Source organism: Tiliqua scincoides, chromosome 3 (genome assembly GCF_035046505.1).
Source record: "Tiliqua scincoides isolate rTilSci1 chromosome 3, rTilSci1.hap2, whole genome shotgun sequence".
Classification (NCBI taxonomy): Eukaryota; Metazoa; Chordata; class Lepidosauria; order Squamata; family Scincidae; genus Tiliqua; species Tiliqua scincoides.
The window spans coordinates 165,622,567-165,648,639 of record NC_089823.1 but is presented as its reverse complement, the minus strand read 5'-3'; the positions used below and the strand labels follow the sequence as shown (position 1 = coordinate 165,648,639).

The 26,073-nt window shown below is 39.9% G+C and overlaps 1 protein-coding gene across 3 annotated transcripts in view; it reads left to right on the top strand.

Moving 5' to 3' along the window:
• The window catches only part of INPP5A (inositol polyphosphate-5-phosphatase A), a 311,939-nt gene that overhangs the window by 266,928 nt on the left and 18,938 nt on the right, over positions 1–26,073 (top strand). For all 3 annotated transcript variants that reach the window (XM_066619882.1, XM_066619883.1, XM_066619884.1), the window contains exon 12: positions 8,033–8,106. In XM_066619882.1, the coding sequence (XP_066475979.1) occupies positions 8,033–8,106 (74 nt within the window). The remainder of the gene's footprint in view (positions 1–8,032; positions 8,107–26,073) is intronic.

Here is a 26,073-nt window from a genome sequence, read left to right as displayed (position 1 = left end):
ACAATATATTGATTTTTACTTGAAAGTCATTTTCTATTACTGCAGTGGAAATATTGCACAATCCAGGTCCAAGTGGGATGTGATATATGAAGTTGTATTGTTTCTGTTCAAAATTACTGGTGGTGGTATGGCAAAGCAGCTGTTTGCAATGTAAAACACATCTGGATTTTTACCATTGTTTTGCAGCATTTGTACTTTTATAATAGATGTGATGCTTTGGCTGCCAAGTTCCACAAATAAATTGTTTCTGGAGCATAATGTTTCATTATGCTGCATCAAATATCAAGGGTTCATCTACTCCAGTCTCCTGTTTCCAATATTGGCCAGCTCAATACTTCCAGAAAGCCTACACTCAGGACATAAAGCAACAGTCCTTCTCTCTTGTTTTCTTCCAAGCAACTGGTATTCAGAGGCATACAGCCTGAATAAGGAAATACCATATAACTATCATTACTCACAGTTGTTGAAAGGCCAATTCTCCATCAATGTGTGAAGAAGAACTTTCTAAGTTTGGTCTAACCCTGTGTTTCTCAACCAGCGGTATGAGTACCACCAGTGATACTTGAGGTGGTGTCTGGCGGTACTTGCAGGATCCCTGGAACCCTGCTGCCCAGCAGCAAAACCAGGAACACAGCACAACAAACTGCGGCAGGAGGTTCAAGTCAGTGGGCAGAATTCCAAAGCATGCTTTACTGCACTTGAAAAAGCCCTCCTGTCCACTCTGAACCTCTTACTGATGTTTGTTGCATCGCATCTGGCCTCCCAACTCAGAATTAACTGGCCACAAAGTTGTAACCAGTTTGTTCCGGTGGTACTTTGAATAGGTCGACCATGTGAAGTGGTACAGCAGAGGACAAACCTTGAGAAACAAGTGCTCTAACCTAAATCTACTGCCCACCAGTTTCAGTGTACAACCTGTGACCTGGTATTGTGTAGTGTCGTAGCTAAGACTCTGAGCTGCTAATCAGGACTGCTCCCAGTTGGAATCTCACCTCTGCCATGAGTTCACCAGGGGGCCTTCGAGAAGTCACTCCTTCATGCAGCGCAATCCTAACTGCATGTTAGATTGGTGCAAGTCCCTTGCGCCAGCCTCAGAGGGTCACAAACATACCGTAAAGCACGGAGGCGGGCAGTTGGGGAGCAGGTAGCGGGGCTGGGACCCTGCAGTTATGCCAGATCCCAACCCCTGTTCCCACTTCAAGCCGTTCTGCTCTCCTCAGACTTGTGCCACCTCAGGAGCCAGGGTAGAAATGTTTCCCCTTACCTCTGGCTGAGCCACTTTGGGTACCTATCCTGCGCTAGATACAGCACAAGCCTCCTGGCTTGCCTGTTCCAGCGCAAGATAAGACTGCACCCTTAGCCTCAGCTCCCCATCTGCAATAGGGGGAGCATAATATTTCCTGAATTTACAAGGTTGTTGTAATAATTACATCAAGATAATGATGGATGAATGACCTTTGTATGAATGCGCTTTGAATACCCAAATGGAGATAAAGTGGGATATATATATATATATATATATATATATATATATATATATATATATATATATATATATATATATATATATAAAGATAATTCATATGAAGTGCTTTGCAACATGAAAGATACTCAAATCAGGAGAAGGAAACAACATTCTCTATATCTAATTTCCCCACATAAGTTTCATAAACCTCTCTAATGTCCCCCTGAGTAAAAAAGTTCCAAATACTTTATCTTTCATCATAAGAAAGATGCAGAACCCCTCAGTCATTTTGATTGCTTCTTTTTGAATGTTTTCCAGCTTTATTTCATCTCCTTTGAGATCTGGCAACCAGAACTGCATTACAGTATTCCAGATCTGGCGACATCTTAGATTTATTTAAAAGCATTATGATGTTTTTCATTTTATTTTTAGTGTATATACTGTGTATAGCTGAGAATTTTTCTTGCTCTAGCATATATTGCCAGTGTCTGGTTACTGGGAGCCCTATTGCATTGAGCATCACTGCTGCCACTGGTACTGAGGGTTCAGAACATAACCTGACCAGGAGGGACCTCTGATGGGAACATGCCCTCAACTAGTCCCCAACCTATACAATCTCTGCTACAACCCCTTGCCAACATGCATCACTTTTCACATATTTACACTGAATCTCATTTCTCAGTTGGTTACCCATTAACCCAGTTTGACTGATCCTTTCAAAGCCCTTCACAATTCATGTAAGTTTTTAGCATGCTAAGTGATGTGGTATCATCTACAAACTTGTTTACCTGTCCTGTTTCCATATTATTTATGAACATGTTAGTATATCTTAATGCACATCCTTGGGGGAGAATTTTTTTCTCCATCTTGAGAATAGTTCATTTATTCCTATTTATATCGAGCTTTTTAACTAGTTACCAGGCTTTAAAAGGACTCCCCTCATCCCATGCCAGCTAACTTTACTCAGTAACTTTTGATGAGGAACTTTGTCAAAAGTTCCCAAGTGTATAATGTGTTAACTGGACCACCTTGTCAGCATTCTTGTTGACAGTCCCAATGAACTCTAAAAGTGAAACAGTTTTCCCTGTGATTCTTTCTCAGCAAAGCCCTGTTCAGACAAGCATTCCATGAATTCTATTCATGTCATACAGGGGATGGGGTTGAGAGCATACCTGTTAAGCTCTGCCAGTGTACCCTCTGAGCCCCCCATCGCCATCCACACATATAGTGTGGGAAGCCTCTCCGTGATCTGGAGTGCTGGAATGCTCAGATCATTGAGGAGAAAGACTCCACAGGTACAGCCATTATCAGCACAATAAATGCTATACACTTGTGGGATGAGGCTTGGCCAGGATGTCAGTTCAGGGACAGGGCTTAGTAGGCACAGTCTTGCCCCTACCATGTGGAAAGCATCCACATGATGTTTGTCTGAACAGGGCTCAAGGCATGTTGTTTCTTTAATAATTCTACCTATAATCATGCCTACCCAACTATCTCCTCCCATTAAAACAAAATCAGTGTTGAAGTATTTTGTTATGGAGACTAATCCCCTAGTATGATATGGAATATTATATTATTATAATTGCATTGTACAAATCAATGGAAGGCCACACCTGGAGTACTGCATCCAGTTCTGGTCACCACATCTCAAAAAAAGATGTAGTGGAAATGGAAAAACTGCACAAGAGAGCGACCAAAATGGTTACAGGGCTAGGGCATCTCCCTTATGAGGAAACGCTACAGCATTTGGTGCTCTTCAGTCTAGAACAGTGTTTCTCAACCAGTGATATGAGCCGCCCTGGGTCCCTTTGGGGAGAAGGGCGGGATAAAAATAAAGTTTATTTTATTACCAGCAGTGGAACTTGAGATGGTTTCTGGTGGCACTTGTGGGACCACCCCGACTTCTTCCATTTGGCAGCAAGACCAGTGATGTGATGCAACAAATGTCAGTAGGACACTTGGCTCAGTGGACAGAGCTCCAAACCATGCTTTTCATGTGCTTTAAAAAGTCCTCCTGTCCACCCTCAGCCCCTTACTGTTGTTTGTCATATTGCATCTAGCCTCTCAACCCAGAAGTAACTGACAATGACATGGCACTTTCAATAGGTGAACCATGCAAAGTGGTTCAGTGAAGGATAAATGTTGAGAAATGTTGTTCTAGAAAAAAGGCGCCTGAGAGGGGATGTGATTGAGATGTACAAAATTACGCAGGGGATGGATAGGGGGATGTTCTTTTCCCTCTCACACAAAACCGGAACCAGGGGACATCCACTAATATTGAGTGTTGGGAGAGTTAGAACAAAGAATTTCTTTACCTAACGTGTAATTAGTATGTAGAACTCCTTGCTGCAAGATGTGGTGGCGGCGTCTGAAATAGATGTGCCTTTGGCCTGATCCAGCGGGGCTCTTCTTATGTTCTTATGGAGTGTAGTGTCAATTCATATTTTTGTTGGAACAATTTTCTCAGTTTAGCTCCTCAAGAGCTTTATCGTGTGTATACCGACCTAACCTGGTGACTGATTTTTAATTTGTCAATTAGTCAAACTTAAGTCAATTTGTCAATTAGTCAAATAAGTAAAACTTATTCTCTTGCCCTTTCTGTTTGATTTAACTCTTCAGGTGTATTCCTCCCAAAATGTCACACATGGGTATCTGACCTGCCGAACACTGATCAACCTTTTCTGTTCTAGACAGGAGGCTTTGACAACTAAATCAAGGAGACAGCACAAAAAAAGCCCACTTTGTGAAAGAATTATATACAAAGGTTGGGTTGTTTCCTTTTTCCTTCTGGGGCAGGAATGTTTCCACAGGAGGAAGAAAGTCTTAGGATACCACCCCGGTGCCCTAGAAAAAATATGCAATATATTTTCCAATGTATATTTGGCTCATTCTACCATATTCTAGCACCTACTCATGTTATTGTTTTATATTTTTCAAACTTCTTTAGGCTCTTCTCCATTTGTGTACCCTTCTTTGAATTATGAGTTCCCCACCTGAGCGAATACTGAAACCATCAAGAAATAATCACAGTAATCATCCCTACATTGCCCCTCCAGTAGCTAGCACTCAGAGTCCTTGACAAAACAATAATGCAGCTTTTTTCCTTGCAGGAGCTATAAAGATGTTACTGCAGCTTGAGAACTTGGGAGGTTCCAATAGCTGTCAGCACAGTTGTGTTCCTTTTATCTGTCATCTGTGTCACAAAATATAAATAGCTGATCTGCAATACACAACACATAACCAAACAAGCAACCACCCTCAGTACATAAAAATGTCAGAAATGTCTGCGGCTGTTTCTGGGAAATAGCTGGAAGCTAAGTGCCACTTTTTAACCCAATAGACCTTAGTCCTTGTGCCAATATCGCTATAACAAAACAAAACCTAACCCACAAATTAGATGAGCACATTGTAGATATTTTGAATTCATGGTGGAGGACAATGCATCTATTTAACTTGCCTTGGCCTCTGGAATTCTCAATGAGTATGTTTTACCATTGTGTTCTATGAAGCATTGTTATTCTGTCTTTGCATTTTTATATTTTACAAGTAAACCCTCCTTTCTTCAAATGTTCTTTTGTCCAGTGCTTTAGATCATTTTTTAAAATGAAATGCTTCAAAACTTTTTTTGAAATATACAGTATATTATAACTTTCTGCATTATAATTGCATTGAAAGATGAATTTACCCCATATGCAGTGCAATTAAGATTCTTTACCAGCCCAATTCTATTCAGATACTTTGCCAATGGTGCACCAATGCAACATCTGCCCTTTTCTAGGCCCATCCAGGCAATGCCATGCCAGTGCAACTCTCCCAATAATTCTGGCACAACCTTTCCCAGTAACATTGACTGTATCCATTAAAACCCTAACACAAAAAACAGCCTCTCATAGACAGGTATCCTGATGTTGGCACCTTGTCAGTGCATCAGTGTGATGTCACTGCGTCATCAGTTACATCATCCAAGAAGCAAAGCACTGCATTCACCCAGCCCCAACACCAGCATCCAAAGAAATGCTGCCAAGGTGAACTGAAAAGGAGGCAGGGCAGGAACAAGACCAGTGAGCAACCACCACTGGGGGGGGGTACCTTTTGTATGCAGAGTTTCTCTGTATTGGAATTCCAACATAATCATTTAACTGTAGGGCCAGGGCATATATAACTAGAATTAGTAACACTCAGTGGCATAGCTACTGCATTTGGCACCCAGAGGCACAAAATCTTTTAGCACCACTCCATACCCTCCCAGAACACCCTCACCAAAAAACACACACCCCATACAACATGTTAGAGGCCTCTGAAAAGCTGGTTTTCAGTGAAAATTGGAAGTACCTTTTGGAGGCCCAGGAAGGGCACTGGGTGAGTCCCTGGGCAGCACACCTGTTAGAGGCCTCTGAAAGGCATTTCTGGTTTTTGCCAAAAACCAGAAGTGCTTTTTGGAGGCCTCTATGACACCTTCTCAAAGCATGGAACCTTGGGCAATGTACCCCCTGCCCCTTTAGCTACACCACTGGTAATACCTGCTCATCTACTGTGCTATGTTAATACTATTAAGTGTGCATCCAATTCATAAGAGTGCCAATTCGTAAGTCTTTATTGTTGTATCATGAATATCATATACAGATATAATGTGTGATATCAAAAGACCTGAAACAGATCTAGCATACCATAGATAGCTCTCTGGCCACTGTTTAACTGTTGTGATGTCACCGAGGGACTTGCAACTTTAAAGCGAGAGACTGCTTCAGGGCAATCTTGAAATCCTACAATCTGTATTCTGAAGTCCATGACCAGCAAGTATTGGGTTTAGGCTATGAGCCTTCAAATGATATTTTATTGATATTGGTGCTAATTCTTTGAGCAGTTTGGAGCCTTTGGGAGCAGACAACTCCTTGCTGACTTTGGACACAGATGTCTTGCATTAGTGTTCTCATCACTTGCATTCATCTGCAGGAAAAACCTGTATAAGATGTCTTAGAATACTTCTCTTGGAAAACCAGTTTTGTTCAAACTGGCAGGAGGACCAGAAAATGGGGAAGGGTGCTAATGTTTTCATGTGTGCTGTTTTCATGTGTTGTACATGGACAAAAATGCACCCAGATAGATAACTGGTGGCACTGCTGTCAGAGATTGAAGGCAAAATGGGTGGGCCACAGGGAGGTAGCTAATCAGTTGTGCAGGTGGTTCAGGTAGCTGCTTTTCACACAGATAATTAATGTGTACAAGTACCTGCTAATTGCACATTTCAGGAATGATTTATGATGGAGCGGAGGTGAAAGAAGAACACAATCTAATTTCATTCGGAACCTCTGCCATTCATACAATAGTATCAGCACAGCTGTGAGTTGGGACATGATTAATGAACAGAGGGTAAACACACAGACATTATAAGGAGTGCTGGTTTTGACGGCATGCTTGTCAAAACCGAAAGTAGCATTCAGAACAGTGGGTCTATAGTGCTAGCGATCCATTTGCTTGTTGGTTTCGGCGCCAGTGGTGATTCTGAAATGAGGTGGTTGATGTCTGTCAGGCTGCTTAAAACATAGACTACTTGCATTAACTTTATGAAGAGGTTTTTGATTATGAGCAAAAGGTTAGGCTACATGCTTATTTCCTTTGCTGCTGTCTACAGGAAAACAAATTTCTCTGGAGCATGTATGTTTAGTCAGTGCATTAAACCCTGTTTAATATCTCTCTCTCTCTCTCTCTCTCTCTCTCGCTCTCTCTCTCTCTCGTGTATTGTGTTGGTTGCTGCCTAGGAACACCATTCTATGCTTTATATATATATAAAGTATATAGTATTTATGTAACCTAGGCTGCCCCGAAATAACTGAACAGGAATATTTCTTTCTTTTGTGAACAAGGAGGTCCATCCATGTATTTATTGTAAGTAAATTTAGATGGCAGCTTGGGATTTTGCTCTCCTGTATTTATTGTAACGTCTTTACTAGGCTAAAGATAGTGACAACTAATACTTTCACTTGAGTATCTTTTGTGGATTGATTAGCACATTTGCTATGTATAAACATTTGTAATGTATATTGTAATCTGTTTTGCTTCAGAAAAGGGAACTAATGCCTTTTTCAAATCTGTGTTAATATTGAGAAGACCAAAGCTTTATCCCATATGCTAGTATAGGTACAATAGCAAAATTACACATTTTGAGAACAAATGCTGTGTATGGAATGATAAAGTCGTCTTAATGCCTTGTTTTTGTAGTGTTCACACTGCATCTCTTTTTCTCAGCATAGTAGTAATGAACATATACATAACATTCCTAGTCGGGCTTCAGCCTGACTAAGCTGATGCCTATTTTTTAATCTTTTAGGCATGTATTTTATTTTTAACATTTATATAAAAAAAAGCTTTACACAATAAATGCTCAAATGATGTACAAGAACATAATAAAACCACGAAACAATATCATAAAGCATGGCCGTAACAAAATAATTAAACCTATTGCACATATGTATTGCAACTTAAAACGTACTTGCCCTGATTGCTATTTTTCAACAAAATGCATGATGTACAGTATTTATTTTAATTCTGTGTTGTTTTTTTCATTAGCTTTTAGAATTTGACAAAGAGCTGTCAGTCTTTAAAGACAAATTATATGAACTGGACATTTCATTTCCACCCAGGTAAGATACATATACATGTGATTTATTTAATTGGCATTCTCTTTCTTAAGCACACTTATAGTATATGAGGACTAGAATACCAGTCATTGCATTTTACTGTTGTCTGGAATGCTACAACAAATTATCCCAATCCCAAGATTTCAGTAGGATATCAAGATTTCTGGACTGGGGACAGAATTCAGAACACATTATATACATCAGTGGTTCCCAAACGTTTTAGCACCGGGACCCACTTTAAAAAAATGAGACTCTTTTGGGACCCACCTGGCTTTACTAGACAAAAATAGAAGAAATAATATTTTTGTTTATTAATAATAATAATAAGCAAATTATTAATTAATAATCAAGCTCCTGTGCTCCTGAAGCTGCTAGAGACCTTATATATTGGAAACAAAGTCTTACAAATCAGAAAATGTGACATTTTAATTTGAGAGTATGAAGATGACCTCATACCACAGGTTAGCATTCCAGCTACAAGAGCAGTCTCTTTCTCTAGATTGCCCACTACTGCAGTTTTCTTGTGCAAACCAGGCAAGGGTGCTTGCAAAGTTGTTCTTTTTTTAAAATATTTCAGAAGCTTTTCACGACCAACAAAAATTGGCTCACAACCCACTGTTTTGGAAACACTGATACACAACATATATTTATAATGTGGTTTGTTTATAATCGTGAACATTTTATTGGTCAATCTTCTTAAGTTCTTATAGGTTTTTTTTTCTGTAACTTTGTTTATGCTATAGGTTATGCATGCTGTCTTTTGGTGAACCAGGCCACAATCTCTACCTTTTGTGTTCAGCTGTTAACAGACCTGCAGGTTCTTTCTGAAATAAAGTCAGTACAAGAGAATTGTTTAGGAGAATTGTTTAGGACCAGTCCCAAATGTGCTTAATTAAGGAATGAAACAGCAAAACACCTAATCCTGTATTGCACCAAATCTTGAAGAGCAAACTCTGGAACAGTCACAATAATGAGAAAGTGAAAGTGATTGATGTGATAATGATTGCCCAATCAAAGTTTGGAGCTTATCACAGGTAGTAGAGGATGTAATGGAAAGACCAATCTATTGTTTCAGTTTCCACACTGGAGGTAGTAATAGTAGCCTGGAATTTTTAAAACGTACATTTCACCTATGAGACCTCCTGTAACCATGTTTCTACCAAAAAACTCACTAAAATGCCCCCCCCCCAACAACTTTTGATAAAACAGAATTTTATCTGTAATCTTATTCCATGACAGGTTAATTCAATTTTTATATAACAAATATTTTTGGTAGAAAGCTGGAGTTTAGAGTAGGGAATCTATTTAAGACACTATAATTTGTATGAATGATAGTTTTATTTTTTAAAAACTAATCTTCCTGCTTTTCTGTTCCTCCTCTTTGTTTCTTTGTGTTTTTTTTAATAGTTCATGAAAAAGTAGACACAAAAGTAGGATGTGTTTGATGGCATATAAAAGAGCAGGAAAAGTCTCAGAGTTCTTGTAATCCCTTTCAGTCTCAACAGTCAACTGAGATAATAATTATATAAGTTTCTAATGACCATGCTACAATGCATGAAATAGTCACCCACTCATAAAATGGCTCTAAAATGACTGTAATAGCAGTAGACTAAGCATCCAATCCTAAGGTCTCCAGCGCCGACACTTCGGCTGACTCCTATCCCCCTCCCAAGCTGCTGAGCCTGACACGGGTCTCCTTGGTTTAGTGCCAGCTCAGTAACTGGTGCAGATCCCAGAAGACCTATCCGGTGAGCTGCAGTTCTATATGGAATAAGGGAACCGATGTTCCCTTACCCCAAGGAGTACTCTGGCAGCTGCCCTGGCCCTGCAGGATACTGTGGCGGCCATTTCAGTGCCACTGTACCACACAGCACCAGGGCAGCATAGGATTCAACTGTACAAGTGTATATGTTCCTAAGAACTAGTTCACTTGTAATACTGTCTATCCCCTATGGTTTGGTGGGAAGTTCTACATACAAAGTCTTTTCCTGCCAGCTATAATCACAAGTAAAACCTTACAACACCATCAACTTGAACTATGATTAATACTGACCAGGATTATGAAATCAACTTCATATTCTGGTTAGTGATCATTTAAATCCAATGCCAGCCTTACAACCCAGTCCTACTGGGATATGATTACTGATACTGCCTTACAGCAGTCATAAAAGCCTCTCTGGCTGTACTGGTGGGGAGGCCAAGCAGCCCTGTGCACAGCGATGGATCGCCAAAGGCCTGACCACCCAGGTAAGCTGGCAGGAGGGAGAGCAGATCAGATCCAGGAAAGGGGCAGGTTCAATGGCAGTAGCACCTGACAAATCCAATCCCCCGTCCTATACCCAATACCCTGACCCAGGTCCATGTAGACATGCATCAGTGATTTCACTGGTGCAGGTTCAAGAAGACCTCTAGCACAGCTTTGGTTTCTGCCTGTTTGCTAATCCCCCACTTGAACTGAGTTTTTCAGCTTGCCTCATTCATCTGACCAGTTCTGCCCTTAATCATTAGCTTATATACATGGCTGCATAAGAGCTATGTATAAAGAAGAGGCTGGAAAACAAGAAGCATTTGGATGCTCTTAGGCTCTACCCTTCTGATTTTAATTTTATTTCTTCAGAAAAATTAGACCCTCTTTATAAAGATTAATATCAAAGTCAGGAAGGCCAGCAACTGTAGTCTTGAAAGCCACTCTATTCAGGCAGTGATCCAGGGGACAGGAAGACATTCATTAAAAAGTTGGACATATTTAGCAGTAACAGTTATGGAGAATGCATGCTCAGGCATAGCGGTGCATATAAATGTGTGCATATATGTGGTGTACAAATGCAAAAGAGTGATGTGACATGCAGTGGTGAAATATCTATCTTTTATAACTTCAGCCATTTCTGCCCCACATTACATATACAATACATAAGCATTATTAACAGGTGGCAACATGTACATCACCAGTAAAAAAGAACTATTTAATAAGCAATAGTAAGAGAATCTAATTCAGCAGGAGTTTTAACAAACTTTGAGAAGTAGAGGAATATGCAAGTCATTTGTACACTCTGGAAAAAAAATACTACCATTCAATTTGATTTTAAGTGATTGCTTAATAATATATAGACCTATATAGTGTAGCAGCTACAGGTACAATAAACAAAGGCATTCATTACTGGACAGACCTAAAGACACTTCTTATGTAAGGTTTATGTACTTAATATATTAACCTTTGAATTTAAAGAGAGATTTGTAAGACATTTCAAAGATTGTATTAAAGCTCAGGTTTTAAATTTGCTTTGGTTAGCAAACAGGTGTTAACTTTTTAGCGTGTTAGCAAATATTTAATTATAAGAATTAAAAGGAAAGCTTGCCACTGTTCCAAACTTAAATCTTGCATTTTCTTTGAATATTCATCCCTTTGATATTAAGTTTTTGTGCTCTTTGATGTTGTGAAACAGTGGTGATAAGCTTACTAGAACATATTTTGTTTGAACACAATTAAAATGTTACGCTTTTGAAACATAAACCCCAGTACTCAGTGAATAATTATGTGACAGATGCCCCAGAAAATGCAAGATTCTTAAAGCAATCTATTAAGCATGTTCTGGACAGACAAGGACACAAACATCCACACACAATACATTTTAGTGGGAATTGCTGAATTGCGCCATATCCCCTGGAGAAACCAACTGGCTTCTACCACTACAGAATCACAGATTCTGCTCAACCAAGAAGGGCAGAATTCTTTCCCTTGAAAATACTTTAGGTAGGTATTTATAGCCTAGAAGGCTCTAGCCATTTTATGCTTGTTTTTACAGGGAAGGATGAAGGATAATTTTAAAAAATAATTAAAATGTGCATTAAAAGATAAACGTACAAAGCCGAAACCATATTTTATTTGATTTTATTGTTATCCCTCCAGTGAGCTCTGGTTGGCCCAACATCACCCAGTGACCTTCATGGCTGTGCAGGGATTTGAATTCAAATTTCCTGGATCATAGTTGTACAATCCATGCCACAGTGCAAGAGTAGCATGGAGGAGGCTGTATATTGCGGCCAACATGCTTCTCCTGTAATATGTGTCTTGACTCTGTGCGTTGAATCATTTTTTCCTGTTTGCTCTGCAAATGTCTGTTCTCTAGAGCACCAGCTTCTCCTCTTGTAACACACTTTTGTCCAGACTATGGATTGTGTAGGCTGTGAGATGCCAGTGGGTAGATGGCCCTACATGTGGTTGGGGAAACATACAGGTTGACCTTTGGTTCCTTGTGATGCTGCAACTTTGACTTGTTGCACACACATCACAAATAAGATGCTAAACAAACAGAAGAGAAGGGCTCAAGGAGGGAACTTCCAATGCACTTTAAAATGTTTCTTTTACTTCTTTACACATTGTAATCACCTTCTTATTCAACCCTGGAAGAATAGGCTTAAGGCAGTGGTCCCCAAACTGTGTGCTGCAGCACCTAAAGATGCTGTGGCGAACTCACAGGGGCACCGTGGGATGTCCCCAGCACATCCTGGCTCTCCTTGGATCTTGTGTGATCCAAGATGACAGCTCCCAGGAGAGCCAGATTCTGCAAGGTAAGTTTGGGAACTGTGTTATAGAAGCTATAAAATTATAAAAGCAAAATTTCCCAAGCAAATTGACATGTTTTACTAAAAGAAAATGTGTATGACATATTTACGGGCCACTTTCCATATGCTCAGAGCAGCTCACAACAGTTTGATACAGTAAACATAAGCAAAAAAAAAAATAAAATCAACTGATGCCATAAGAATTTATAAGTTTGCCTTGAGGTTGTAGGGTAAATTTCTCTTTCTGTAGCTACAAGGTTACTGTTCTAGTTTCTTGTGTGTGCTTACTGTAGCAAATGTTTTGTTTTGTTTTTGTTTCAAGGTTTCATATATCACCTTCTTCAAGCATGTTTGCCTGTCTTCTTGTGGCTTAGTAGCATGGGAGATATTTAGAGAGAAGGGTTGATTGATATTAATACTTCACCTTTTAATCTCAAAGGAGTAGAATACAACATGAAACTCTGTGGGCCAATTCATGTGACCGAAAATCAGCTGTAAACATGTAAAAATCACGAAATGTATTACGGCCAATCACCTAGCAAAGTGTATTCTCTGGTTATTCGAAGTGTGTTAAAAAATTTTGTGTGTAAAAAAGTGTGTAAAAAAATTTGTTAACTTTCTCACAGCAACTGTGATCCTGCACATGCCTGATCTCATCTGATCTCGAAAGCTAAGCAGGGTCAGACCTGGTTACTATTTGGATAGGAGACCACCCGGGAATACTGGGTGCTGTAGGCTTATACCATAGTCTTTTGAGACTGAAGGTTGCCAACCAACCAACAACTTTCTATGCTCTGAATAGTGATCCTGGTGGTTGTGCAGCTACATATCACACAGCCCCTACGTAACAACATACCACACTCAAAGTTAACACATGAAACCAAAGTTCATATTTTATCACATGAATCTCCCCAGGTCTTCAGGGTTTCAGTTGTCCTAAAGTGCAGCAATTCAGGGTCCAATCCTATCCAACTTTCTATCACCAGTGCAGCAGCATTTAAGCCTTGAGGTAAGGGAGCAAATGTTTCGATACCTTGAGGAGGCTTCTGTGACTGCCTTCCCACCACAGGATGCAGTACATGCCCCATTGGCACAGCTGCACCAGCACTGGAAAAGTGGATAGGATTAGGCCCTCAGTATCTATTTAAATTAGTGTGTCTTCACTATGTTTCTTGTACCAGGATAAGTAGCTATTAACTTCATGTTGTGTATTACATTTATTTCAAGTAATCAATGGACTTCTACCTCCCTCCCTCCCTCCCCTCAAAAGTCCCTTTGCCATTTTTAAACAGGCTCCCCTCTACAGGCTTTACTCGTTTTCTCATCTTTTAAAAACGTATACCGTAATTGCATTTTTATGGTTATTGCAGACCAGAATTGATGTGATTCTTCTCTCCCTCCCTCCACTCCCTAAGAAACCCCAAACAATGGTCTCAGGTTAGAATACTAGAAGGTTCTCAGTCATCCCATTCAAAGAAATTAGTGCTCAAGCTTTCCTTGCAGCTTAAAACATACTCTGAAGAAAGTTGCATTCTCTCTGCCTTATGTTTAGGCTTAAAGAATGCGATACAAGCAGTAAATTCATATCACTTATGCTCAAGAAGTCATCAGTCAGGTCAGGCGTGACAATTTTGAACACTGCACACCCTTGTGATGAATTTGGCTTTCCCGTGTTAGTGGTGGTCCTGGAGCCAGAGAGGCATGACACTGCCATGATGAAGTGCCAGAGGTCTGACAAGAAGAGGCAAGATGACTTGTTTAGTTACAGGAGGCAGTAAATACGCTCAGACTAGAATAAAAAAAGATGGTGTGCCTGGGCTTGCTTAAGATGGGAAGGGGGAGAAAGAAAAGGCAAAAAGTGAGAGCTGTATTTTCTGTATAGGCTCATAAAAACAAACACACAATGGCCTGCTGGAGTTTCTCCTGATGAGTATGAATGTTTAACTTTTGTAACAAAGAAGGAAATTAATAATCCTTAACAGGAATTAGAAATTGTGTAGCTGGATACAAGTTCTTATTGAATGTTGCATTGGAATACACATATTGCGGGAAGCACAGGAAGGCACAGATCCATTAGCCAGAAAACGCAAACATTTTCCATTTATTATGTTAGTGGCTCATAGAATGAAAAAAGCAGGTAATGCTCCAGTGTAAAAAATAAACAAGGAAGTTCAATAATTATTGCTGTCTTTCTTGAAGGTAACTCAAAAATGAGTTTGATCAGTTGATGTTAGAATTACATTTTTGTCTAAGTTAAACTCTTGGATATTTATTTGCATCTGAATGTTTCTGATTCCTATAAAAATGTGGTTACAGTGTCAGGAACATCAGCAAACCCTTACCTTATAATATTTGCCAAGTCTAACTAGTCACAACCTTGATGCACAGTAGTCTCTTCGCTGTTTGGTAACAAACCAAAAGCCGATGTCCATCTTATCAAGCTAACATACACCTAGCACTAACATCCGCTAGTTGATGAGGAAGTCTGAGAGCATAATTTTGCCATGATAAACTTCACTAACATTTCATTGAACAAAATATGCCTTTAAATTATATCAAACAAAAAATACCAAAGATTAATAATACTAGAGAGATGGATTGAATTGGCAAGAAAATTCACAATCCCCTTTCAAAAGTTTATTTCAGAATTTAATAGTGAAGTACAGTATGTATATTTGCTTGGGCTGAACCTGGCATAACAAACTACAGTAGGGAAGTAAAATGTGTGTGCCCTTGTACTTTGGATGAACAGCATACAGAGATTGTACAACTTCAATGAAGTGGTTTACAACTTCCACTGAAATCAGTGGGTCTTACAAAATTGCTTAATTTGGATTGGATTAAGACAGTGTTGTCTGCATGTTACAAATCTCATTAAGAAATATTGCTGCTTTTTAGGATTTTAGGACTTCATTTGCATGAAGTTCTGCTTCATTTAGTACATACACTTGTACATACAGTGAAAGGCACTTATCTATTGATTTTTGGCTCCCATGGAAACTGTGCTTTTTATGTTGTTAATTATGAGATTAATCAACTTGTTTTACTTTATAACATAGTAATTTGGAAGTTAGACATCATTTGTAGCTGTCTTGTCAACAGTTCTTATGTCATTATTATGCAATCATAATGCGACTTCTCATGTCATTATTATGCAATCAGGTAATTAAATTAACACCTGAAGTGAGGCCTGAGCTAGTGGTCATTAGCATCTACCTCTGCATCAAGAGAAGCATCAAACTAATTTCTAACTCATCCCATATATCATGTTCAAGTAGAAAACATTTTATTATTTTATTTTTCTGAGAAAACACTATTACTCTTTGGCAATTTGTATTATTTGGTTTCTGTTGTTGGCATCCTTCAGTCTCGAAAGACTATGGTGTCACGCTCTGAATGGTGGTTCTGGAACAGTGTCCTCTCCAGAGCGCGAAGCCTGGGTAAAGTAGGTATGGAGGATAGGCTGTTACCCATGCAGCAAATCCCCCCTCTCCACGTCGCTGAAATGGTCCAATGGAAAGGCAGAGGCCAATACGGTTGGTTCCAGCGGCATCGCAGGAGTTGCCAGAACATGACTGTATTCAGCCATGAACTGCCTCAGGGACTCCGGCTCCGGATTTTGCCTCAAGGTTGACTCCTGAAGCCTTTTCCATAACTGGATGTAGCCACAAGGCAGTGGAGGTTTGGGATCAGAGTTTTCCTTCTCTCAGATGAGCTGCCTTCCCAGGCTAACGAGTCCCATCTACCCGGTGGCTGTTTAGTCGCCTCTTACGACAAGTACAGCCAAACTGAGGGCCTATTCTTATCCCCAGCCCCCAGGGGTTTACTTGATGGTTATATGAAGTCTTGAGATGACTTCACATTCAGTCCAACTGTTGTTCCATTCCTGACAAATCTGATGCTTTGATTTCACTCAAACATTTAACACAAGTTTAGGGCACAACTACAGTTTGTGGGAACTTAGAGAAAAGGCCTTTTCTGTTTTGACCCTGTAACTTTGGAACTCTCTGCTGGAAAGCGATGCATCACGTCCCCACATTAACTGCTTTCAAGTGGGCCTTTAATCCTTTTATTTTGGGCCCTTCTTTTAATTGAATTTTGGTGAGTTTTATCCCTGCTGTTTTCTGTCTTAACTTATTTACCACTGAAATTTTTATGTCAGTCTTTGTTTCTTTCGTTTTTAGGACTGATTTTTTGTTTTCTCATGTTTTCATACTGTACATTGCTGTGTGTAGGCTGTTTCAGAACAGTGGTTTACACATATATTCCCATAAATAAAATTTTACTTATCGCTCTAAGAATGCCTTCAATTCTAACAAACACCAATGCCTTTAAATAATAAATAAAAGGTAGAAAAGAGCCATTGTTAAATCAAAAGTACGTATGTGCTTAATAAATAAATGTGCTTAACTGAATGTATATATGGGGGAGATGCAAGATGTCACTTGCAAAAATCCCCTTGTTTTTAGAAGCAATGGGAGGAATACCTTGTGCTTATTCACCATGCGCTAACTCCCTAAATGCTAGGCTTCTGTTTCCCTTTCAATCCCACATGAGTTTGTCACCTTTCTCGACAAGCTTTTCCACAGTAATACATTATTGTGAGGACATTATTGTGAGGTACACTGTTGTTGTTGGCATCTCAGGATAGACTGTGCTGCATCTTAAAGAAAAGAGAGAATACACATAGCCAGGCAAACCAAACATATTTCTAGTTCTGCATCTGTTATCTAGGACAGTGTTATTCAAACTAACTTCTGGGAATCCTTCCCATATCAACTTGACTGTCAAAGAACTTCTGAATTCATTCATTCATTCCACCTTTATTGGCATAAAGAGAAGAACTTCTGAATGTTATTGGAGGATTCCCATCATATTGTGGAGTGCACCAAATACATACAAGGCATGGGCAAAGTCAGTTGAGATTGAAGCTTAAAACAAGCTAACCGCTACAGCCATGTACTGCAGTGGAAATAAGCCTTGTGTGCTTCCTGGGATGGTGTGCACATTTTTTGAACCTCAGCGTTCAATGCTAAATCCCAAAACATGCAAATGGAGATCTGCTCTTTTCTGTTGTGTTAAATGTACCACAAATTGACACAGAAGATGGATGGTGCGTTCACTAGCCATGTCCTGTCTCCACCACATTTGTATCCTTATATCCTGGCACAAGCCCATTGTGGTTTGTTCATGTCGGGGTAACTGACTCAGCTTGCCTGGCACTTGAGAAGTCCTCCCTTTGCCAGCACCCTAAGTTCCTGTTTTTCAGGAATCTTTGACATCCCACATTTTGAAGCCTGTTCATTTTAAGCACACTCATGTTTTCTACTACTCTAGCCATGGCAGACTGACTCTAATTTTTTAAACTCTATAGGATCTGTCAGTTGCTTGACACCCTGACATTAAACAAACAGAAAGCTCGGTATGAGCTGGAAATAGGTCTTTGCTAGACTATAATCACTGTGGAAAGGTGTTAGGTGTGAAAAACGAAATAAGGACATTGTGGTTTGCCATGATACAGGTGGGCAATTGTTAACTTTATCACCTCTCTCCATTAATTATTATAATTATTCTTGTAGTTCTTGTATGGCAGAGATAGGACTTGACTTACCAGGGGTTCACACCCACCTACAAGGTTTGCTTTCAGATAAGTGTGCATGCACAGTAATCTTGTGTATTAATCATTCTCTTAAAGTGACCTGTTCTTGTTTGTCATTGCATTAGGCTGTCATGTAATTTACTGGTTGGACATATGTTCGTGTCTCATATATCCTCTCTTCTCTGTGAATTTTTTTCCTCCCCTTCCGCAGACCCTCTGTGCTGACAATTTCTTAGCTTTGACACCTCTAAACAAGAATGACAGGTCAAACCTTGTTCATAGCTGTGGGTTTTTTCTTCTGGATTTCTCGCCAGCTTGTAGTCACATATTCTTCCGGACTACTGCTTAAGCTACAGCACTTGCTTGTTTTGCTGTCCTTAGATTTTCTCCTATGACCTTCCCCAAGTATTTTGGCCTTATTTTAATGGTCACACAATGCATGTTTCTTCTCTTTCCTCTGCATTGCATTGAGCAAAGTAAAACAAGGTCTTTCTGAAATGCAGTGATTTGCCCATTCCCTCCTCATATCGAAAAGTATCTTTGCCTTTCTCACTGTCTTCCAGAAATTAAAAAAATGTTCTTTTTATTTCTAATCATTACTATTGTAATATAAGGATAGGAATAAAAGATTTTGATTTTTTTCCCCTTGGAATAGCCAAGGGTGTCCTTTGCTTTTCAGTTATCAGAGTTTTCCCAGGTGTTGAGATTATTCAGACTCTCTGTTGGTCTACACATCTACCTTATCTGTGCCCCAGTCACGTCCTTCTGATATCTGATGGCACATCCAGTGCTGTTTGATATAGGACTTCTCCCTATTGTTGGAGACTTTCCCTTGCCAGCACTGTGTGTCTTGATAGGGTCCAGGGTTGGCGTGGAAACTCTCCACATCTTAAGGGATTTGTCTTTTGGTAACCAGTCCCAGACATCATAGCAGAGAGCAGAAAAAATGAACACAAGTTGGAATATGGTTAAGATAATAGTAGATTGGCCCTGTCTGTTTGTGCCCCATTAATGGATTAATAAGGTTTTTTTTAATTTCTAACACAGGAGGGTTAAGAAACTTCATTAAGTTTGTTCACATGCCTTAGTTCCGACAGTGGCTCCCAGTTCATTTCTGAGAACAATTCAAAGAGCTGATGCTGAGCTTTATTGAAGCTCTATATGTCAGGGACAGCAGTATCAACAGTACACTGAGATCACCCTGGAAATTTCTCCTCTGGGTGTCCTGGGGCTGACCAGAAAAAGGACCTTCTCTGGTAGAACTCCCTCCTCAAAGAGGCTTACTTCGTGCCAGCACCACTACCTTTTCAGCCCCAAGTGAACACTTTTATTCTTAGACCTTTTAAGGTTTTATTTTGGCTGCGAGAATCTCCTTGGGTTAAGGGGACATTTGTGGCCCCAGTGGCCTGAATGGATCAACTTGGACCTGCACTGAACCCATCTCCTCCTGGGCCCAATACGCCCACCCCCTGTATCCACCTCCTCCCTCTTCTGCCTTCTCCTCAGCTTGTTCAACCCCATCCCTGCCCCATTCTGCCTCCCCATGTGGGACTTACTAGAGCTGGTGGAACTCTGTCACCCTGCACACAGGAAGGCTCCAGCGCCCTGGCGCCCAGTTAGTCACAGCTATAACTTCAAAATATTTTTTTTGAAATGAGCCACCCAGCCTAAATTATTCAGAACGTAGTATGAAGTAGCATTATCCCCATTTAAACATTTAAATATTTTTATATAGTATATAAAATATATACTATATTTTAAAAACTATAGTTTTAAAGTCAATTTTTATTGTTCCAACTGTTATGGTCATTATAGTTAAATAAATTATAAGATGATGCAGGTGAGGCATTATTGACATGAACATTCATTGAGCTTGACATTGTCACCCTGGCAATTCATGAGTTAGCAGGGGATTTTTTTTATAATCAATAAGAGCAGATTTTATGTACTGAGAACTAGTAGCCTGTTTTGCAATGATACAGAAGCTCTTGTTTGCCTTTTTTCCTAAATGGAAACATTCCATTGGATCCAAGCTGCCAAAGCAACTAATGTAGTTAAAGTAATTGTACAATTGTTATTGCAACATTAGTTCATTCAAATTGGGTTGACAAATTTACACCCCCCAAAAAAATATTCTCTGTACTGCTTGGAAAATGTGTGTGCCGTTTTCTGTATTGGTCACTCTGTGTAGTTATGACTCAGAATCAATTTACCAGATTGTGCCACACACACACACTCTCTCTCTCTCTCTCTCTCACACACACACACACACACCGCTCTACCTTGTATGTGACCTTTGACTCTGATTGTTAGTGTGGTCACCATGGTGTTATTGTAGTATTTGCAAGCAGCAGCTGTTTAACACATTGTACTTTACCTTCTATATTTGCAAACTTTGTTTACTCTCCTGATTTTGCTCAAATGAGCTACACATCATGACCACTAAGCTAACAGAACACCAAAAAGCATTGTTCATGTTTTGGTAAATGCCCAGTGACCTATTTAATTCCCATAGCAGTGCATTCTGTATCTTTTCCTTAATTACCTGATGCACAGAATGAGTGCATAATGAAGGCTAATTATCCCTGGTCATTTGCCTGAGTGAGATATTTGAAATGAACTAAGTTGGTTGCATCTACAGAATATGAATCTATGTTTTGAATTTGAACCTCTGAAGAAATGGTAAATTAGTGCTTTAATCAGGGGAAAATATTTACTAGCTATCCAGTATCTTGGCAGGGCTATTATACAGTGGCTATCTGGCCCTTTCTGATGAAGTATTTACAAATGCACAGACTACCATAAAGTGCTGTTAGGATCTAGCAACTGAAGAATATGCAACATAGACTTCCTTACTGTGGCAGTTCAGGATCCTAAAACCTTTCGGAAATGTTAGTATTATAGAACCAAGTCCCTTTTAGAATCTTTGGAGCCTCATCCTTTCAATTTTTGTAAAGAAAGTTTCTAGCTGCTCTAGCGGGAGAAATTAATTAGCGGCAATCTGCCCTGACATCTAAAAATGCATTTTATTTTTTAAAATTAAAATAGATAATGGCTGCAGTCATGCACCCAGTTATACATGCATAAGTCCTACTGAAAGCAGTGTATCCACATCAAACTGGCCATAGAATTGTTGATAATGCATGAAAGTCACCTTCGACTAAAGTCAATAACACCTTTAATTTAAACTGGCCTGGGTTGCACCCTTGGCCATAATACAAATGCCAGTACTCCAGTGTACACAAGGCACTTTGTCCAAGCACAGGGGGTTCTCCAGTGTTAAAGAGAATGGGGCTACACCTCTGGATGGTGTAGTATCCCATCATGATACTTAAGGTCGTACCATTCTTTTGGAAATTTGGAATTACAAACATCAAGACTTTTGATCCTCCAAGGCGGTAATACATTCCAAGTACATCTGTGATTTGTGATCGCAGATTTTTTTTTAAATGTATGTATGTTTCATTTATGATATTTGTCCATTATAGCAAGTGATGCATAAAATATCCACTCCTGCAAAATGACTCCAAAAGCACACCAGAGATATATCACTACATTGGTTATTAGAGACATAATCATCTTGTGTGTAAAAAACAAACTTTTTTCCCGTCAGCTGAACAATGGAATTCTACAGCTAGCAGTTGATTAATGTCCACATTCTTTGAAAATGCTAAGGCTGCAATCCTATGCACACCTGTCCGGGGCAACACTCCATTGGAGATAGTGGGGTTCACTTTCAGGAATTTGCTGCCTGTATATTAAACTTCCTTAATATAGTACTATAATATGTTGTTGCCTTTTGCTGTGTGAATTGCTTTGTGAAACTTTTTTGTTGAATGTGATATATATTTTTTAAAAATAGTAGTGCTTCAGAAGATAGGCAGGTGGTAACTGCAGGGAAGTCTTTTGTCAGCTATAGACCACTTTCCCCAGGGAGGCTCTTCTGGCGCCAACTGAAGATTGTTTTATTTTCCCAGCTGGGTTGCTTTCACAAGCATGGATGTTGTGTTTTGGTTCTTCTGCTGTTTTTTTCCTGAGCTGGTTCAGGCAGTGCATCTGCTACCTAGCCATATAGGAGAGGAGCATGAGTGTGCATGTCTTGCCTCCTCCACTGATTAACAGCCCAGTCTTATCCACACTTTCCTGGGTGTAAGCCCCATTGACTCTAATGGGACTTACTTCTGAGTAGGCATGCATAGGATTGGGCTCAAACTGTCCCCCAAGCTGCCTACTGGTATGGACAACTTGCTTCTAAGGGGGCTGCCCACTGAATGGGAGGGAGAGATGCATGGCCTCACTCTTTCCACACTCAGCTAGGTCATAAAGAGTATTGTCTGAATCAGTCCATTGTTCTGTTTTACTAGAATGCTTTATTTTATTGTTGTCATGTAGCTATCATCATGAGTATTTTCTATTGTAGTGCTTGTAAGTGCTATAAATACTAATTCTTCTTCATTTACTTCATTATGAAGTACTGCCTGCAAGATCTATAGCAACCCCTGCAGTTTGTGGTGACTTCAGTGCAAAAATACAGAAATCCTAAACTTCCCAATTAGTGTTGGACAGTATATTATGAACCCTTACACAGCAGTTTGAAATAGCTTTTATACATTCCAGTGCAGCAAATCCCAAAATAGTTTGCTGTTTCTTATAAGAAGAGCTGTTACTCTATTAGCTCTCCTCTTAATAGTGGGCATATTTTGTGGGAGGTAAAATTTGATTTATTTGTCAGATTCTGTTGTGTCTTAACAGTTGCCATCTGGTTAATGTTGTCTAGAGGTTGAAAAGAAATCATTTTAAAATGTTGCAGTCAGTTCTTTATGGAAAAAAAAGATGCTCAGAGTCTTCTGGCCACCACTTTGGTTTCATCAGCATTATTAAAGTATTATTGATTGGCATGCATTTTTAAAAAAATTCTGAATCAAGTTATTGTTGGCATTTTAATTCTTCTATTAGGAATCATAGCACCATCAAGTCAAATGTGTGCATGCACATGTGCATATAAGCAGAGGGTCAACCATTCTTTATAATTGGGACCATGCTGTCAAAATCTGAATGTGTACCATTTATAAGTTAGTGTCTATTATAAATTTCTGGTTTTCATTTACTTATAGTTCTGTCCGTGCTTTAATTCAGGGTATTTTTCATGGTGGTCCTCCTCCATCTTTTTGAATCCAAAACAGACAAAGCCACAGAAAAGTTAGAAAGTGCCCCAGATTGCTGAGAGAATCTGTGATGGATCCAGTTTCCAGTGTCCTAGGCAAGCCCCTCTGCCACAACAATGCATCATCCTTCCAGTCCTTAGTTGGTGCCCTTTTAGAAGTTGTTAAGTTGGAAACAGCTCCCTTTGGCTAAGAATGAAGTGAGCACTGTTGTTTAATTGATTATCTGTTCTGCTGCCCTGTGTGGTAAAATAGTACTACAGTTGAATAGATATTTGCTTAGCTTTGGATACAGACCAGTTGTTTGGGCACTTTCAGAATTCATATTGCCTTGAACTTTTGGCAGTGTGTGAACAGTACTGGAAGAAGAAAGTTCTTTGTGCACAGCAGTAGGCTTGCATAGCAGGGCCCAAGAAGGATGGCATGAGGAGGAGGATCGTGAGCAGACTTCCTGACTAGACTGGCACACCACCACAAAAATCTGTCCCATTTCAAGAGATGTTCCACAGAAGAAGTCATAGAAGATGAAGGCAGATGAAAGGTGTTGACTGTACCAGCCTCAGAGGCTGAGATGTGGGATGGATGAGTTAGCACTAGTTGGTGAGATCTGGTGACTGCCACTTATTGAGAGATGTGAAGTGGAAGAGAAACTGACTCCAGAGAAGGATAATTAGCTATCCATGGAGTATATAAAGTAGCTGTGAGCATGTACAGGTTGTCTTTCCCCCTTTACTGAACAACCACAGACAACCCTAAAACAATTGACATCAGAGAAAAGAGCTCAGACAGACAGACCAACGATGACCCATGACAGCCATACAAAATTTCAGAAGTGTGAATTAAAGAATATTATTTCACATAGGGTTTGAATCCTACCTGTTTAAGAAATCAACAGTACAGTCTGTGCATATGTATTCAAAAATGTCTCGTTGTATTCAATGAAATTTACTCCCATTTTACTGTGCATAGGATTGCAGCTTAAGCATCTGTTCTGCTATCAGAACAGAATGCCAGAAACGACATAGTAAGTAGATTGGACTCGGCAGGTCCCCAGGGGAAAAAAAAGACAAGTCACATATTTTGGGGGAAAGCAAAGCAAAACCTAGCCTTTCTGAGTAGAAAAGATGTCTTTCAAAGCCCAACAATGCTGAATCCAGCTATACGCAATGTGCAAAACTTCTCACAGAGAATTTTCCCAGTCCCCTGTCATGACCACCTAAACATACTACAGTAGAACCTCTTTAAGTTGACCACCCAAGGGACTGGAGAAATTGGTCAACATAGAGAGGTGGTCAACATACAGGAAAAAAAGGCATTTATATATTATCATGTTTAGCTCCCAGGACAACAATTGCGAGGCCAAGTTATTATTTAGATTGGATTTTTTTAAGTTTTATTGCAAATATCAATGAGAATTGATCCTCTTGTGATGCTTACTGTTTATATCATCTATATCTGTCAAGAGACAGAGAATAAACAACCCACAATCAGTGTTTTAAAATACCCCTGAAAATTCATAAGCTTAAAAAAAATTGTAAGGAAAAAAAGTACTTGGTTTCATAGCAGACAGGCAGACCAATGCTATCCCTTGCCAACCCATAGCATGTAGCATGTTACGTAGCCCCAACAGCTAAAAAAAAACACACTTTTTTACTTAGGCTGCCTGGCCTCCACTGGGTCTCCTCAGATTCACTAAATGCCAGAAGGTGTTTGATACTCCCTCACTAAAAGCTGTTGAGAAAACTCCACAGTCAGGGAATAAGAGGACAGGTCCTCTCATGGATTGGGAACTGGTTGAGGACCAGGAAACAGAGACTGGGTGTCAGTGGGCAATTGACAAAAAAGGTGGAGAGAGGTGGAAAGCGGAGTGCCTCAAGGATCTGTCCTGGGACTGGTGCTTTTCAACCTCTTCATAAATGACCTGGAAACAGGGATAAGCAGGGAAGTGGACAAGTTTGTGGATGACACTAAACTTTTCCGAGTGGTGAAGATCAGAAGGGATTGTGAAGTGATCCAGAAGGATTTCTCCAAACCGGGAGAATAGGCAGCAAAATAGCAGTTGTGTTTCAATATAAGTGTAAAGTAATGCACTGGTGATGGGAACCAAAGTGAAAGGACAGTGGCTTCACTATGCACAAGCAACCTCATGTCCCTCCCAACTTTGTACATGTCCAGGTACAATCGGCAGCCGGTGCAGGTCTGTCGGCTATGTGCAGCGTGCTCCCTATAAAAACCCTTTTGCACATGCGCACTAACAGGCGTAGGGGAGGGATTGTCGCGTGGCTTCTTGCTTTTCCAAGATGGGACAAACCAGACAAAACAGGCCCACAGTATCGCATTCAGTGGGCAACTTACAGAGGGTAAATTAATACTCTGTGCAATGGTCAAAGTGGTCAAGATACAACTTACAGGGTGGTCAATATAGAGAGGTTGGCCTCCCATAGTGTATATGCAGCGTCTGTCCATACTGTGAAAATTAGGTCAACTTAAGGAGGTGGTCAATAGAGAGAGGTGGTCAACTTTGGAGGTTCCACTGTATCTTTAGAGTTTGGTTTTCAAAGACAGTCTGCCCTGAAGGAATAGTTGGCCATGCTCAGAGACATTTGTTCATTAGTACTGCACATTTTCCAAAGTCAGTCAGGGGCA